Source organism: Quercus suber, unplaced genomic scaffold (genome assembly GCF_002906115.3).
Source record: "Quercus suber isolate HL8 unplaced genomic scaffold, Cork oak 2.0 scaffold_321, whole genome shotgun sequence".
In the NCBI taxonomy this organism is placed as follows: Eukaryota; Viridiplantae; Streptophyta; class Magnoliopsida; order Fagales; family Fagaceae; genus Quercus; species Quercus suber.
Genome location: NW_027069775.1, coordinates 743,008 through 758,977, shown reverse-complemented (window position 1 = coordinate 758,977; position 15,970 = coordinate 743,008). Strand labels below are relative to the sequence as shown.

Genomic DNA, 15,970 nt, shown 5'->3' with positions numbered 1-15,970 from the left:
TGACCTTACCCTTGCTCTATAGTTTATATATCAGAACTTTGGTCTAGAGGTCATTAACACAAAGTCATACTGTCGTAGATAAAGAAGCAAGGCCTGGTTCCCCATCCCCCCCCCCCCCCCCACCCCCCCTTCAAAAAAAAAAAAAAAAAAAAAAAAGAAAGAAAGCAAGACCTGACAAAATCAGACCTCAATTGGTTAACCACCCCGAAAAAGGGTTAGAGTAATGGAAAAAGCAATATGTTTTTTTTTTTTTGACAGAAAAAGATAGGAGTATAATCCGACCTATCTTTTACCCATATCCGATTCTAACTTATCTCGATTGGGTCATATATGCCTAGTCTTGATCCAACCTGTTTGTCAAGTCCCAAGGTAACATTTAACCATTTAAATTTAAATTTTCAATTTCTGTTTGAATGCTAAATTTATATTCCATTTTCTACATTGTAAATGAAAATAGTTATAATTATACTATTGATCAACTGAACTTTCCATTTTCAAATATAAATATTTCTAGTATCCATAATATTGAGTAGGTTTTTTTATTTATTTATTTACATAGTTTACCAAGATAGAGCCTAGTGGCTCGAGGGTATTTTCAGGTTCGTTTCAAGGGAAGAACTTAAGTTTGAATCCCTCTGTCCCACTTGTTGTAACAAAACCAACTTTCTTTCATGTTTGATATATGATAGTTGCACTTATTTTCGCTTTCTCTCTTGTAGAATCAGTATACTTATTGGGCTATTAAATTAATTATCAGACTATAAAGTTAAAGATTTATATATTATTTAACTTTTATTAATGAATGTTTTATTTTTCATTTTTATATAGGTAGATGGTAGGGGAAGAGTGGTGGGACTCAAACAAGAAACTTGAAACATCACAAAAAATACCATTATCACTGAGGGTCTGTTTGTGACTTATTTATTTTGCTGAAACTGAAATTTTTCTGCTGAAAGTACTATAAATAAAGGTAAAAATGAGATGAAATAGTACAGTGAGACTCATGAATAATACTAAAAAGTGCAGTGAAATCCATGAATAATACCAAAAATAAGCTAAATAGTAAAATAAGTTGGCAAAAATAATCTTTGCCAAACAGAGACTAACTTATCATCACTTGACTCATTTTCATTAGACTCATTTGTTTTTTATTCATACCCATTTTGATTCATACACGATTGCGTCATACTTGTACCCATCCTTCTTAACCAATTTGCAGGTCTAAAAGAAGCCAACGCAAATGACAATTTTGATCTTCTTAGTACGGTAATATTTTCGAACCTATTTTTTGGACGAATATTTCGAGGTTTTTCTGGTCTCAATATTTTGTTGGATATATCCCATTTTTCATTGATTTGGAGTCATAAAATGTAAAGTTAAATTTTGTTAATATGGTTTTTATTTATTTATTAATAGTAATGATTAAATAATTGGAGGAGAGGTGAGTTGAACCTAATTATTATTATTATTTTTTTTAAAAGTACTAATTGAGCTTCTAGGCTATTAACTATTTTGCCATCATGTTATCCTTGTCACTAAGTCTCAGCCCTTTTATCATGACAAAAATAAATTCTGTGCGTGACCATTTATATAAATTGATGTCTTAAAAGGCCTTCTATAAATAATCAATGTGAAGTTAAAAAAAAAAAAGCTTAACTATTTTCCAAAAGGCCTTCTATATATAGGACACGTTATAAGAACAATATTCTCACCTTTTTCTTACATTTTTAATTTTTTTAAAAGTGATTTTATTTTTTTTTAATCATCATAATATCAAGAAAAAAAGGAAGAATTCTTATGAGTGCCATTTTATTTTATAATAAATCCCAAAGTGTCAACATCTGCTAAATACATATAAAAGAAATAACAATGCCTCGTCAATTAAATATTTTTTAAAAAATTAAAAAATGCATATAAAAGAAATAAAACATTTTATTAAAATAATCAAATAATCTTAGTAATTAGTAAGTCATTTCAAATTTGAATAGAGATCTACCTAAAAATACAATAAATTATCTTAAAAATTAATGATCCATACCACAAAACTATATTAATTTCGTAATTGATAATACATGTATATAATGAGTCACTTGAGATCTTGACATAAACATAATATATAGTGTGCAAACTTTACCATAATAAAATACAAAATGATAATAGATGATATANCATAAACATAATATATAGTGTGCAAACTTTACCATAATAAAATACAAAATGATAATAGATGATTATTCAAAATAATTATATATATATATATATATATATAAGTTTGACCCTGTATTCCTTGCTTTATTTGTGCTTCATTATTGAACCTATCTTCTACTTGCTATTAGAGGGAGGTGATAGATATTACTTTTAGCCTCCAGTACCAGTAGATTTGATAGTAGTATATTTTGTCGGTATTCTATATTTTATATATAATATATGGAACCGGCTAAGATACACATTAATTATCAATTTTATAAAATTATTTATAAAAATTTTAAAAACCTGTAAAAAAAAAAAAAAAAAAACTAATCACTTTTTGTTTTTCTATAATTTAAAAAAAAAAAAAATAGTTTACTAAGACATGCGTTAGTGAACCCCATAATATCTTAACACATAGACCTTTTTGGTGATGACATAAATTAACATGCAATCTACATACAGACAACATTTGAATTACTGTGTGCATAGAGTGAAGTAGACAACAACACTGAATATCCGTAGACTAATAGCATTTCTATTCTCATCTTCTGGGAGAGGTATAGACTTGAATCTCCTCAACTTTTACTTAAATTTTCTTTTTCTTTTTTTAAACCTATACTCTTAATTTTTTTTTTTTTTTTGCTACATTCAAATTCCTTGTCTGAAATTATTATTGTAAAACGCCAAATCCGTTCACATCCATATAATTAGAATTTGATGAAAATTGCATATTTTTGGCTTGGGGCAGCCGTGAACCTTGAACCTTGTGAAACACCTGAGACCCATATAGTCAATGATGATGCCATCGAATTATATCGTTTATGGGTAGAGGTGGACTTTGTGGAATTCCTAACGATAAACACGCTCTTATGGGATCTGACAAACATTTTTCATGGAAAAGATAAAAAAAAACCTGTGTTGCTATACACTTACAAAATATGTGTTTCACTACTATAAACCTTTACATATGATGTATAGAGGAATGAGAAAAACACAATGGTCAAAATGAAAGTAGTTCATCAAATAAGCATGTGTTATATATACTTTTTCTAAAATGGGTTTTGTTTAGTGCAATTGTAAGAGTTACAGGTTTACTTTCTTAAGTGAATTAGTTTGAGTCTAGAGATGATCTATTAATTAATGGTTCTTATTAAGGGGAGTCTCAAGTATGTAAATTGTGAAATATTAGTCTCTTTTGGCATTATCGTAGAAAGCAAAGCTTTAACTGAGAGCTTTAGGTCCATTTGGTTCTGCTTGCAAGGGTGTTCAAGTACTTTAAATGCCTAAAACGTTTCTAGGAGAAGTTGACAAATGTTTGGAAATTTCGCTAAATAATTTGGATTCTTGAAGCTGAAAACAACTTTAACGTTAAAGTTAAAATTTGGAGTTTTTGAGAAAAACATTCTCAATTTAATTTTCGTACTTTATAAATTGTAAACTCTAAAGCTTTATTTATTATAATTTGCCGAACATTCATAACACTAAAGACCTCTTCGGTTTAAGATTTATACCGCAAAATTTTTATAAGCAAAGATCTACTTCTTACATCAACGCAAAATGGGCACTTAGTAGTAAGTCTTTTATGAAATAGAACTTTAATTAAAATCCTCTTTAGTGTTTTGACTTTTTAGTGAATTACAATGCATAATGAAGTAAAGTTTTGGATTCACAAAGAATGAACAGTGATTTGTAAAGATTTTACATGAAAACTCCAAATTTCAGCATTAATCCAAAAGTTATTTCAGCTTTAGGTACATCCTTAAAACCAAGGTGGTTGATACTATACTAGTACCGGCCTATATGTACTGTACCGGTACGTACGCTAATGTTTTGTACCATTTTAAGTACCGGCCATGTCAGCCATACTGGTTGATTTTGGGCATTATCGGGCGTATTGATCAATACAATTTTTATTTTATTTTTTGGTGTTTTGTAATTTTTGAATTTTAGTAAGGGCAGAATGGTAACTTATTTGCATTAACTTATTAGTATTATGTTTTCTTAGTATGCAATGAACAATTAAGCTTTTTATTTTTTCTTTTCTTTTAATTGATGCTAAAGTTTAAAATCATGAATAATTTGTTTTGAATTAAGGTAATGTTTTATGATAAAACTGGTACATGCACATACATATATATATATATATTTATAAATATAAAAAATAAAGGTAAACTCGAAACGGTACACTGGTATTGACCGATACTGAAACATATCGTTCCACTGGTCAAACTGATATAGCCTCCGGTACTAGATTGACTCCTTTGCTTAAAACTCTTTGATGAAATTACCAAAGGCTTGATAATTTTAGCTAAAATAGTTTTAATCCTCTTATTATAGGAGTTTTCCACTCCAAAAGCAAAATTAAACATGCTCTAAATATGTTAGCATATACTTAATTAGTTATATATATATATATATATATACATATGTTAAAGAGTGATGCTAGAGCTAATTTTCTTGCAAATGAATTACAAATTGATATGTAAATTGGTTTGATAACTAATGTATTTGGTATCATATTAAATAAAAAAAAAATATCTAAATTACTTTCTTATTTTGAGTTTTAAAGTTGAAAAAAATAGTTTATAAGAGTTATTTAGTAAAATTTGTAGTAATTATAACTTTAACATCACTCTATCAAAATGTCTAAAGATACTGACATAATCCCTAAATATTGAATGAGTCAAAATCTTAAACAAACATATATATTAAACAAAAGAAATTTAAACCTAAAGTTTATGAAAATGCATACACAAGTCTATATTTTATTCTCCAAATTGTGAAGAGTAGCATAATAAATTGACAAATAGAATATTTTTGCCGTAAACCATACTTCTTCACTTCCATTAAAAATTTAAAAAGTCTATATCCTAATTCATTTCTAGTACACCACCACACATTCCTTGATAAGTGTTAACTCATTAACTCGTTACTCGTTAGTACTGTACTTGTGCCCCTGAGAGAGAGATTATATATATATATTTATAAATATAAAAAATAAAGGTAAACTCGAAATGGTACACTGGTATTGACCGATACTGAAACATATCGTTCCACTGGTCAAACTGATACAGCCTCCGGTACTAGATTGACTCCTTTGCTTAAAACTCTTTGATGAAATTACCAAAGGCTTGATAATTTTAGCTAAAATAGTTTTAATCCTCTTATTATAGGAGTTTTCCACTCCAAAAGCAAAATTAAACATGCTCTAAATATGTTAGCATATACTTAATTAGTTATATATATATATATATATATACATATGTTAAAGAGTGATGCTAGAGCTAATTTTCTTGCAAATGAATTACAAATTGATATGTAAATTGGTTTGATAACTAATGTATTTGGTATCATATTAAATAAAAAAAAAATATCTAAATTACTTTCTTATTTTGAGTTTTAAAGTTGAAAAAAATAGTTTATAAGAGTTATTTAGTAAAATTTGTAGTAATTATAACTTTAACATCACTCTATCAAAATGTCTAAAGATACTGACATACTCCCTAAATATTGAATGAGTCAAAATCTTAAACAAACATATATATTAAACAAAAGAAATTTAAACCTAAAGTTTATGAAAATGCATACACAAGTCTATATTTTATTCTCCAAATTGTGAAGAGTAGCATAATAAATTGACAAATAGAATATTTTTGCCGTAAACCATACTTCTTCACTTCCATTAAAAATTTAAAAAGTCTATATCCTAATTCATTTCTAGTACACCACCACACATTCCTTGATAAGTGTTAACTCATTAACTCGTTACTCGTTAGTACTGTACTTGTGCCCCTGAGAGAGAGAGAGAGAGAGAGAGAGAGAGAGAGAGGAGTCTCTCAAGACAACCTTAAGAAGATAGAATGGAATAATTTCCAAGAAACATTCCATTTAGCGTTTACTAGTTGACCACAACACAACTATACCGTGTATGAACTGTGAAGCACAAAAAGACACCTTTACTACATACCAACAGTTGGGTGTGGACAACATGCATCAAATCTAGCTATTTACAACAAGGGGAAGAAAAAAAAGGCAAAACCTTCTCTTGGTAGTATATGAAAATAATGGAAGAAGAAAGAGGAGCTCCAAATTACGAGCTGCAAGTATCATTTTCAGCCACTCCACAAGCGATCCACGACATGGGGTTTGTACAATTTGAAGATAACCAGGTCCTAAGCTTCTTAGCTCCCTCACAATCTTCTCAGATGTCTCAGCCACTCAGCGGCAGTGGCGCCACAACAAACACCACCACCACCGCCACCACAGGTGGCACATCAAACACTAACCCCACCACCATGGGGTTTAGTCATAACGACCTTGTCACCAGACCTTCTTGGAATAACGACCAGGTGGTTATTAGAGTGTTGTTTAAGAAAAAGGGTGAAGCAAAATTAAATCTTGACAATTTTATATTTCATATCATGCTTTTTGGCATTGTTTTTTAATGAGGGATTCGATTATTTTATGCTTCTTTTTGTAGTTTTGTCATTTGAGGTTTCTATTTATAAATAATTGGAACTTGATGTTTTTGTACTCTAATTTTCTTATGGAAAAATTTAGGTGGGAACGATGGATCCCAAGGCTGTCAATGATGAAAGCGGTACCGGTAATGCTAGCGATGGCAACAATTCATGGTATCTTTCTCTCTAACTTCATTTTCTTTTTCTTTATATGGGTATTAGATCTCTCCCTCCCCCTCTCTCTCTCTCTCTCTCTCTCTCTCTCTCTCTCTCATATTTCAATACCCAAATAACAAACATGCACGTATAAGAGAACTGGAGGAAATTATTAATCTTCTCCACAGAATCTAAGGAGATCTAGCCATATATGGAAGAGATTGCTTCTGTTCTTTGCAATATGCTTTCTGAGCAGCATGTCATTATATTCTCTCTTTCTCTCTCCTCTCGTGGATGTGAGGGAGCAAGTACTACAACACATAAAAGTCTTGATACACATTGATATCCAAATCCTCAAGTCCATCAGTGGATTTTACCTTTATATATTCTTCCTCCTCTCTCTCTTTGGTTATATTGTCTCTAATAAAAACTAAAAGAAAGATATAAAAGTATATATATATATATATGGCCAATTTTGAGAACTTGGAATTTGGCAGGTGGAGGAGCTCAACCTCAGATAAAAGCAAGGTGAAGGTGAGAAGGAAGCTTAGAGAGCCAAGGTTCTGTTTCCAAACAAGGAGTGATGTTGATGTCCTTGATGATGGTTACAAATGGAGGAAATATGGCCAGAAAGTTGTCAAGAATAGCCTTCATCCAAGGTAATATATACATCCTTCTTAATTTCCACTGTTTTCATTTTCACATACATTTGTGTATGAGAAATCATTAGGTTATTTTGTGTTAATTAGCGGCATGTTTAATATTTTGGCTTTTTGCACTTAACATGCATTCGAATTATATCAAGATTTTAAGAGCCATATGAGCAAAACAGAGATGCTTTCTTACAAGATAATGTGGATAACGTGTAAACGCCATAACAACAATATAATGAATGTTTGTTTCTAGATAGTGAATGACATGGAAAAGTTAAAACAACTTAGAATATTCAGCTAATATTTGGAAAATTAAATACAAATCATTAAAAATTATTTCAATTTGTTTAATCTACTTGGTTATATTTGAAGTAGAGAATGGTTTCTATTAAATTAATCATCATTTGCTTGTAAGACATGCTTCGGTATTATGGTAATAGCATTAACGCAGGTTCAATATATATCTACTTTTTTCTTTTTTTCCTTTTTCTGAATACAGGAAGTCATTAAGGTATTTGAATTGAGGTTTTATTTTTGGATTACATAAAAAACATATAGGTTGTCTAAAATACAAAAAAAGACAGTGATGAATTAATTCAATATTCAAACCTAAATGGAGATAATATCTCACCTACCCTAATTAAATTCTATAATTTCTATCAAACCAACCAAATCTGCTCTAATTGAAATATGATGCATTGACTATATTCTGATCTTTTGAAAGTATTGTATGTACATTTTCTATCAATGGCTACCGACAATATATATCCCAATAAAAAAATGACTGGTGGCATTTGCTCTCAGTGTTGAATAAACATTGAGGTTTTTATTCTTTTAAAAAAATGAATAACAAAACAAGAGATAATTAAATAGAAGATAGGCGATATTGATTAGGTATATAATCCTAGCTAAATAAGCAAACTTATAATTTTTCAGAGTATCAACAACTTAGTTCATCTGACTCCTACTCATGTTCAAGCATGAATAGGAATGAGGAGTGTTGTTTTCAATTTGTTGATGCATAACTTTACATCTTAGAATTTGTTTACACAAGCAACACAATATAACAATTTCATATGCATCTGAAATGTTGGCCCTTCTGTAACTTAATGGCATCTTTGGTGTGGCATTGGTTCAACCTATACAAGGTAGGGGAGAGATTTAACTGGGAAAAAGCTACCCTAAAGATCGTTTCTTATATATCACCACGAACTTACTTACAAAGATATATCTTATAATATCAATCATTCATCTATTCCTTCTAAGATATGATGACTAGAACTACTGTGTGGTTTTCATGGAACAATGTAATGTATAGGTCAGTGGATATGTTACATGACGAATGTACCCTCATTTATCTATTTTATTTGATATTTTAGATAAATAAATATATATATATATATATATGGAATTTCATCTCTTATGTGACTCAATGATTGAAAACTGACAAACTTTCATATCATACTGCTTTTGTATTTATCTGTTAGGAACTTTTCAAAATAAATATGCACCTGTTAGGAACTTTGTCACTTGTGTTTTGTCTTAGTTTAATGGTTTAAATAACATATTAAACTTAAGGATGCTCATGTGCATGTTGTAACATATTAAATCGGGATATGGAAAGTATTGAAATTGTTTACGTAGGGTATTCAATTTTAACTCCATTGATTTCAAACCTTAAGACTTCTCGCTTATTTTTTGGAAACGGACTTTAGAATACTTTTTATGTGCCTGCTTTGTCTGATTTTGTTGATTTTTCGTTCTGCTGATCTTTTTGGCCATTTGAACCTTACAGCCGGGATCTTAGTGGCAACAGTTTCGATCACGGTCTTGTTTGTGACCATTTAAACCCTAAATCATGGAATTTTTTTTTTCCTTATAAATATTATAGAGATTGAATCTATGGAGATGTTAGAGTAATTATTGGTTCAAAACATTCAATAAAGTTCAAAAATAATAATTTTTTTCTACATTGACAAAATGACAACACTATTAAGTGTGTAAATTAAATTGGTAATTTTGTGCAAAGGAAGAGTTGAGCCATCAGAAAATGCGTAGAAGAATTGTAATGTTGGCCCTGTTTTATAATGAGTTTCTATAACGATTAATGATGATCTGCATTAAAATTACCACTGAGTTACTAGCTAAATTGAAATAAAAAAAGTATTTGTGAAAGGATTAGAATTTAGGAGTTTGAAGAACATACATAATAACTTTTCTAATATATATACACATTTTATCATATCATGTCATCAGTTTACTTATTTATTTATCTATTTATTATTATTATTATTATTATTTTTGAGAAACAAACTCACACAGGAAAGATGAGATGAGATTTTGATACAAAAACATATTATAAACTCTACTAAAAAGTTATAGTAATTTTTAAGAGATAGTGGTATCATGCCATCAATTTAGAAAGCACATTTTAATAGCTTTCTTTTTAACTTCTCATATCGAAATGATGAACAATAATAGAAATATTATTAAGGAATGCAAGGTTCAAAATGATGAACAATGCATCTATGCTTTCAATGGGACAAGCTAGGGCTTTGAAAAGGTTATTGTTTGGTTACTCCTTGCTTTCTGAATAAATATGAAGTAATTATCTTGGAGTTTTAGGTATGACTTATCTTCGTGGAACCTAGCAAAATTTGTAATCTTTTTGAAAGCATGAAAGTAAAATTGCTTCTAAATAGTAAAGAAAATTATGCCCTAGCAAATTAGCTAAATACTAACTATCCATGGTTTCAAAAAAGCATATGAAACTCTGTTCCTAATCTTCCCATATAATATGTACCAGAGAATCCTTAGATAGACAGAGTTTCAAACAGGAGAAACAATGAGAATTTCAAACGGGAGAATAGTAATTAGGATGAACATTCATAATAAAGAGATAGCATAATAACAACATTCCCTGGTAAAACTTGTAAAGTTATACAAGAATAAACAGGCAACATAACATAGAATAGCTTGGATATGCAAGAGAAAATAGTTAATATGACAATTAATTCCATGATTAGAAGGTGCATGGTATTGATTTAACTGGAAGGATAACTTATTTCCAATTTAAGAGTTCAAGAATTTAAAATTGTAATGTTGAAAGCGATACTCTGTGAAATGAAATACTTTTTATAATATTTAGCCAATGTAGTCCTCACTAAATTTAATTAAAAAAAGAAAAAGAAAAAAGGAATGAACTACTGTCTAAAGAAAGTTGGTTGTTATTGACCAAGCTTAATATGCACTAAATACTGAAGGCTGGACCCTTGAACGATGTATGGCAGTAATCTTATAAACAAGGAAATACTATCATAGATTTTTTTTTTTTTTTGGATTGGGGGGAGTAAGGTGTAGATTTAGGTAAAGTATGAATTTATTTTTGTAAGTTCAGAACAAAAAGGCCTTGACCTGTTGTTCAATTGAGAGTTAATAGTTTCTAAGTAATGATCCCACTGAATTGCTTAATAAGAACTTCAAAAGTGCCTGTTTTTGTGAAATGAATATTATGAGTGAATTAGTGAAATAATAAACTTTGAAAGTGTAATTATTCCGTGATAACTCCCTATCATATGTAATAAATATCTTAAAATCAACATGGCCAGTTTCAGCTAGCCTCTCAGGTAGGTTCATCATGGAAATTATTTCTTACTTTAAGATTAACGCAATGGTTTAGAGTGTAAAGAAGTGCCCTAAATTTTCTTTTTAGTTGAGTAAGAAATAGAGTACCAAAGGCTTCTGGGTATCAACTAAATATTCAGCAAAGAAATGTATGATAGATTTGTAAGTATTTAACATGAAAACAGACTATGGTAAAAAAATTGACGTAAACTCTATCTTTTTGCATCGGAATAGACGATGATGCAAGCTTAATTAAATGACCATTCGAGATGTATATTGTCGGGAACTGTGGTGCTTACCCTAAAAAATATTTTGCTAGAATGTCAAGAATAACCAAGACTAAGGTCTAAGAAATTTATAAATTTGACAACATTACAAACAAAAATGAGACTTTGAACATTGGTAGGCTGGAATCTTTTTTTTTTTTTTTTTTACTAGAACATTAATTTGAAATGAAAGGGAGATTATATATAATAGATTTTCTTTCTAGTATTTGAGAAACTAAAATGTGCTGAAAAAGAAAGTTAGAAAGTGACCAGTTTTAAGATAAGCGCTATACAGTACTAAGATAAGAAAAACTATGCATGCATGAGGCTGAGATATCAAATGTATAGGTTGGAGCATTGGAGGACAACCTGAGACAAATCCTACTATAAATTTGGTCACGTATTAGAGACCTCATTGATATATAATATATATATATTTCGATTGAGCTAAATACATAGCCAAATGGCACTCACAGGCACTAGCCATTTTGGCTTTGAGATTTTTTTTTTTTCTTTTACTAAAGACCATTTCAGCTTGGAGATGAAGATGCATATCCCTAGCAGCTTTCTTTGTTTTTTAGATATAGTATATAATAACTTATATTATTATTACAATCAATGATTATATTGTTTGTATAAAGGGGATCCTGGATTTTCTAAAACTTCTCACTATATTTGATCTAGATAATATAAATGTAAAATAACTTCATATTTTTATGACAAACGAGAAGATGATAGAACTACTTATACATTTTCTTTTATTTTTTAGCGTGTCCACGCATACACTCGTTTTCTTTTTCTTGTTCATGATCAGTAAAAATTTGTTTGTAGTAGATTAAAAAGAAAATTTTACCATCATTGTCATGAATCATTTGAAGTGCTATAGCACCAAGTCGATAATTCTCAAATATTTGCTTTTTTCTTTCAAAAGTGACAATATTGAAGGTAATTTCTTTGGTTAATTTGGTTAATCGCAGAAGTTATTACCGATGTACCCATAATAACTGTCGGGTGAAGAAGAGGGTTGAGCGATTATCAGAGGATTGTCGAATGGTGATAACAACATACGAAGGTAGACATAACCACTCTCCATGTGATGACTCGAACTCATCTGAGCATGAATGCTTTACCTCTTTCTAAATGGCTCAATCTCAGAGAACCATAATGTTGATGTAATGAATATAATGTATTAGCTTGTGATGATATTTTTCCAATATGATTTTGGGGATTCACTAATATATTTATGGTTTAAAGCTCTATTATAGATTGGAAAAAAGAAGAAGAAAAAGGATCATGGATAGTATTAGGCCTCTAGAGTCTAGAGTGCTAGATTGATGTTTATATGAAAAAAAGTGCTCTTCTTTGTGATGCTATATACCTATGAAGCTCAAACTCTTCTTTAGAATGAAATGGAAACCAGCATGGACATTGCATAGAACATGCCAAATGAGTTTATGCTAAGCAATCTAACCGCCATAGTAGTAAACTTTTTTTTTATTTTTATTTTTTTATACAAGATAGAAATTTTACTCTAGCTTAATCTAAGTATATATGTGTGTGGAGCTCTCTCTAAAAGACTTAAACCCTGGCTCTTGCCCTTCACACTCCACAAGCACTTACTTTTAGAATAATCATCGTACTAAGGGTGTGCAGTAGTTGCCATAGTAATAAACTATTCATATAGAGATACGTATTGCAAATTAATATCCAAGTTACTACGTGTCCAACTTAAGAAAAAAAAAAGAGAAAGAGTTATTAATTGTCCAACTATCACACTCTCCATTTAATAACAAACAAGTCGTAAAGCTAGGTGATGTGTGAGAAAATATAATATTATTATTTTATGAGAATATAATGTAAAATTTTTATGTTAAATAATGTATTTGTTATTTAAAAGTATTTTACATTTTTATAAGTTTTATGTAATTGAATATATAGTATATTTTACATTTAAAAATAAGAGATAGTGATATATATATATATATATATATATGCACCTCCATTCCATAGAGCACATATAACATGTTTACATTAAGTTTAATAATTATATAAGTTTAGAATTGTAGATTTTTTTTTTCAAATATAAGTGTAATGCATATATTATTTAAAATTTAATTTCTAAGGAAATATTTTGAATATTTATCATTTTTATTAATTTTTAGGGTCCATATCTCAAATTTCTAATACCTATTTTATTTATATTTTTTAACCCAAAACTAAAGAATTTGGCCCAAATAGAATAAAATTTATTACTTTTCAACCTCAAATTTAAGAAGAAAACAAAAATCATTTTTTGAGTTCAAAACTGAAAAGGAAACCTACGGAAAGAATCAATTTAAAGCTCAATTAGCTCAAAATGGACCAAACAGACCAAAATAGACCGATTAGTGCGAGTGGACTGAACTGGACCATAATAGACCGGATAGACATAATTGGACCGAAATAGACCTTAGTGGACCGAATGGACTAAGTAGAATGAAGTAGACGAAATGAACTGAATTAAACCGAAAGGCTACGCTAATGTGGCTCAAAAAGAGTGGATCAACTATAAATGTTAAGCTTCAACTTTAGATATTACAGAGATGAAATGAATATTCAAAAAAGTTTGCCCAAACTGTCCATAAAATTTGTTGAAAAATTGGAAAATTATATGAAAGTCTATCATTTTGCAGACAGCAAATTAAAGGTATCTAAGACCAAGCATCAGTGTGACAAAAATCTTCAAAGTACTTTGCACAATCTCTGTCTTCTTCTTCTTCTTCTTCTTTTTTTAGTGTGTGTGTGTGCGCGCGCGCGCACACGCGTGCGATTGATAAACAGTTAGGGAAAGTGGGAAACATTTGATTTGACTATTTTCATGACAAGGTATTGATATATATTCTCTTAGCATATTCCGAAGTTGGATTATCTAGAGAGATTCTGAAACTCTTGAAAGTGTGCTTTTAGAACATTTATGGTATGATCTGCTTTTAGTTTTAAAATGATAATTTATTTTTAATATTCCTCTATAAAACATGTTATGTCGCCAAATGCTACCTTTTCTATTATGAAATCGCAATATTCCTCTATAAAACATGCTACCCTTCATTTGCCCAACAAAGAAAAAAAAAAAAAAAACTGAATTTCAATTAAAGTTATTAACATTTAAAGTGGCAAAATATCTCTTCGATACCAAACTTTTCAATAGGGTAAGAGAGATGCTACGTCTACAACATTTTTACTACAAATCACAAGTGGTTAGTTGTTATTGGTTCAAATTTGAAACTAACACTTAAGATTACTTTTTTGCCCCAACAATAACAACCAGTAACAACTTGCCACTTATGATTTGTTGTAAAAATATTGTAAAAATGTTGTAGAAATATCATTTCTAAAAAAATATCAATACCTTGCCATCATTAATTCTAAATCCATTTCATCACCATGATCTGTGCTATAGAAGTATTAACATGGGAAAACACCTCTTCTAATTAGCTTGTACAGAAAAACTTCCAACGATCCATTCGGCCCATCAACTTCAACATTCTTGCTGTCTCCAATGAAAGTATCCGGCCACAACAACAATTGCATGCCCGTCTTCGCTCTCCATAAATAGCTCACCGTTCCTTCAAAACCCAACGAACATCCCAAGTCCAATGACGGTCAAGTGGCTATAAGCATGTTGTTTTCTCTTTAGAAGGATAATATTGTTGGTGAGATAAAACATTAAGGAGATACTTTGAGTATTTAATATAACATATAGAGATATACTTAATAAGTTTAAGCCCAATGAATATGAGCTTAACTATATTATATTAACTATATTATATGAGCTTAACATATAGAGATACACTTAACTCCGCACGTCCACGTTGTTTGTTCGTTTAGACCCCTTAAACCAGATTGTTTAACCTAATTAATTAACCAAGTTGATTATTAGGTTAATTATTCAGATCTATGTTAAACAAGCATATATCATACCATGCACAAATGCGAAAAAGTAAATAACACAATGATATGATGACCAAGGAAAACCGATGAAATGAACCGATTCAAGATAAAAACCTAGGGAGGATTTGATCTAGCTATCCTCAAGGTAAAGTAAATCTACTATAAGAGAATCAAAGTTTTTACAAAAGATTTAACCCTAAATCTATTGCTACCTCATGTAGTAACTCACTGACATGACCACATGCAAGTTCCGAATCTACAAACTCCTTCTCTTCTTAAATTTACAGCAACAAAAGCACCCTTCCTTGTGACTTTGAGATCCCACTCAAAGGTTTCAGATCACCATCAGTAATGATCTTTGAATGTTCAAATAGTGTGTAAAACACCTTGAACGTTTAAATCCTCAGATTACAAATTACTAATTCAAGCTTATTATCAAACAATGTATGTGCAGAATATGAAAATAAGCTAAAACAAAATTGATAAAATAATTTAAACCAAATAAGATTACAACCACAGCAGAAATTAAATGGCAAAGATTAAGGGAAGAGATATACAAACACAAAGACAACACAGGGATGTATTATTGAAGAGGAAACTGAAGTCCTCAGTGTGAAACATCTCCGCCGCCCTCCAAGTGGTCAATAATCCACTAGAGAATGAAGTTAAGATACATGAACAGCAGAAGACC

The 15,970-nt window shown here is 30.0% G+C and overlaps 1 protein-coding gene across 2 annotated transcripts; it reads left to right on the top strand.

Moving 5' to 3' along the window:
* Positions 1–5,929: 5,929 nt before the first annotated feature.
* On the top strand, positions 5,930–12,724 carry LOC111982898 (probable WRKY transcription factor 12). Of its 2 annotated transcripts, none has more exons than XM_065782929.1 (4): positions 5,930–6,539; positions 6,751–6,824; positions 7,304–7,465; positions 12,330–12,724. In XM_065782929.1, exons 1-4 carry the CDS (start codon positions 6,246–6,248, stop codon positions 12,487–12,489), a joined length of 690 nt encoding a protein of 229 aa, XP_065639001.1. In that variant the 5' UTR covers positions 5,930–6,245; the 3' UTR covers positions 12,490–12,724. The 2 variants fall into 2 exon arrangements, with proteins under 2 accessions (XP_065639001.1, XP_023870287.2); XM_024014519.2 differs by having other exon boundaries at positions 5,942–6,539; positions 12,327–12,724.
* Positions 12,725–15,970: the final 3,246 nt, after the last annotated feature.

Coding starts and splice junctions, on each gene's coding strand:
- LOC111982898 (XM_024014519.2), top strand. CDS start 6,246: ATGAAAATAATGGAAGAAGAAAGAGGAGCTCCAAATTACGAGCTGCAA. Junction 6,540..6,750: donor CTTCTTGGAATAACGACCAG/GTGGTTATTAGA, acceptor GGAAAAATTTAG/GTGGGAACGATGGATCCCAA. Junction 6,825..7,303: donor AGCGATGGCAACAATTCATG/GTATCTTTCTCT, acceptor GGAATTTGGCAG/GTGGAGGAGCTCAACCTCAG.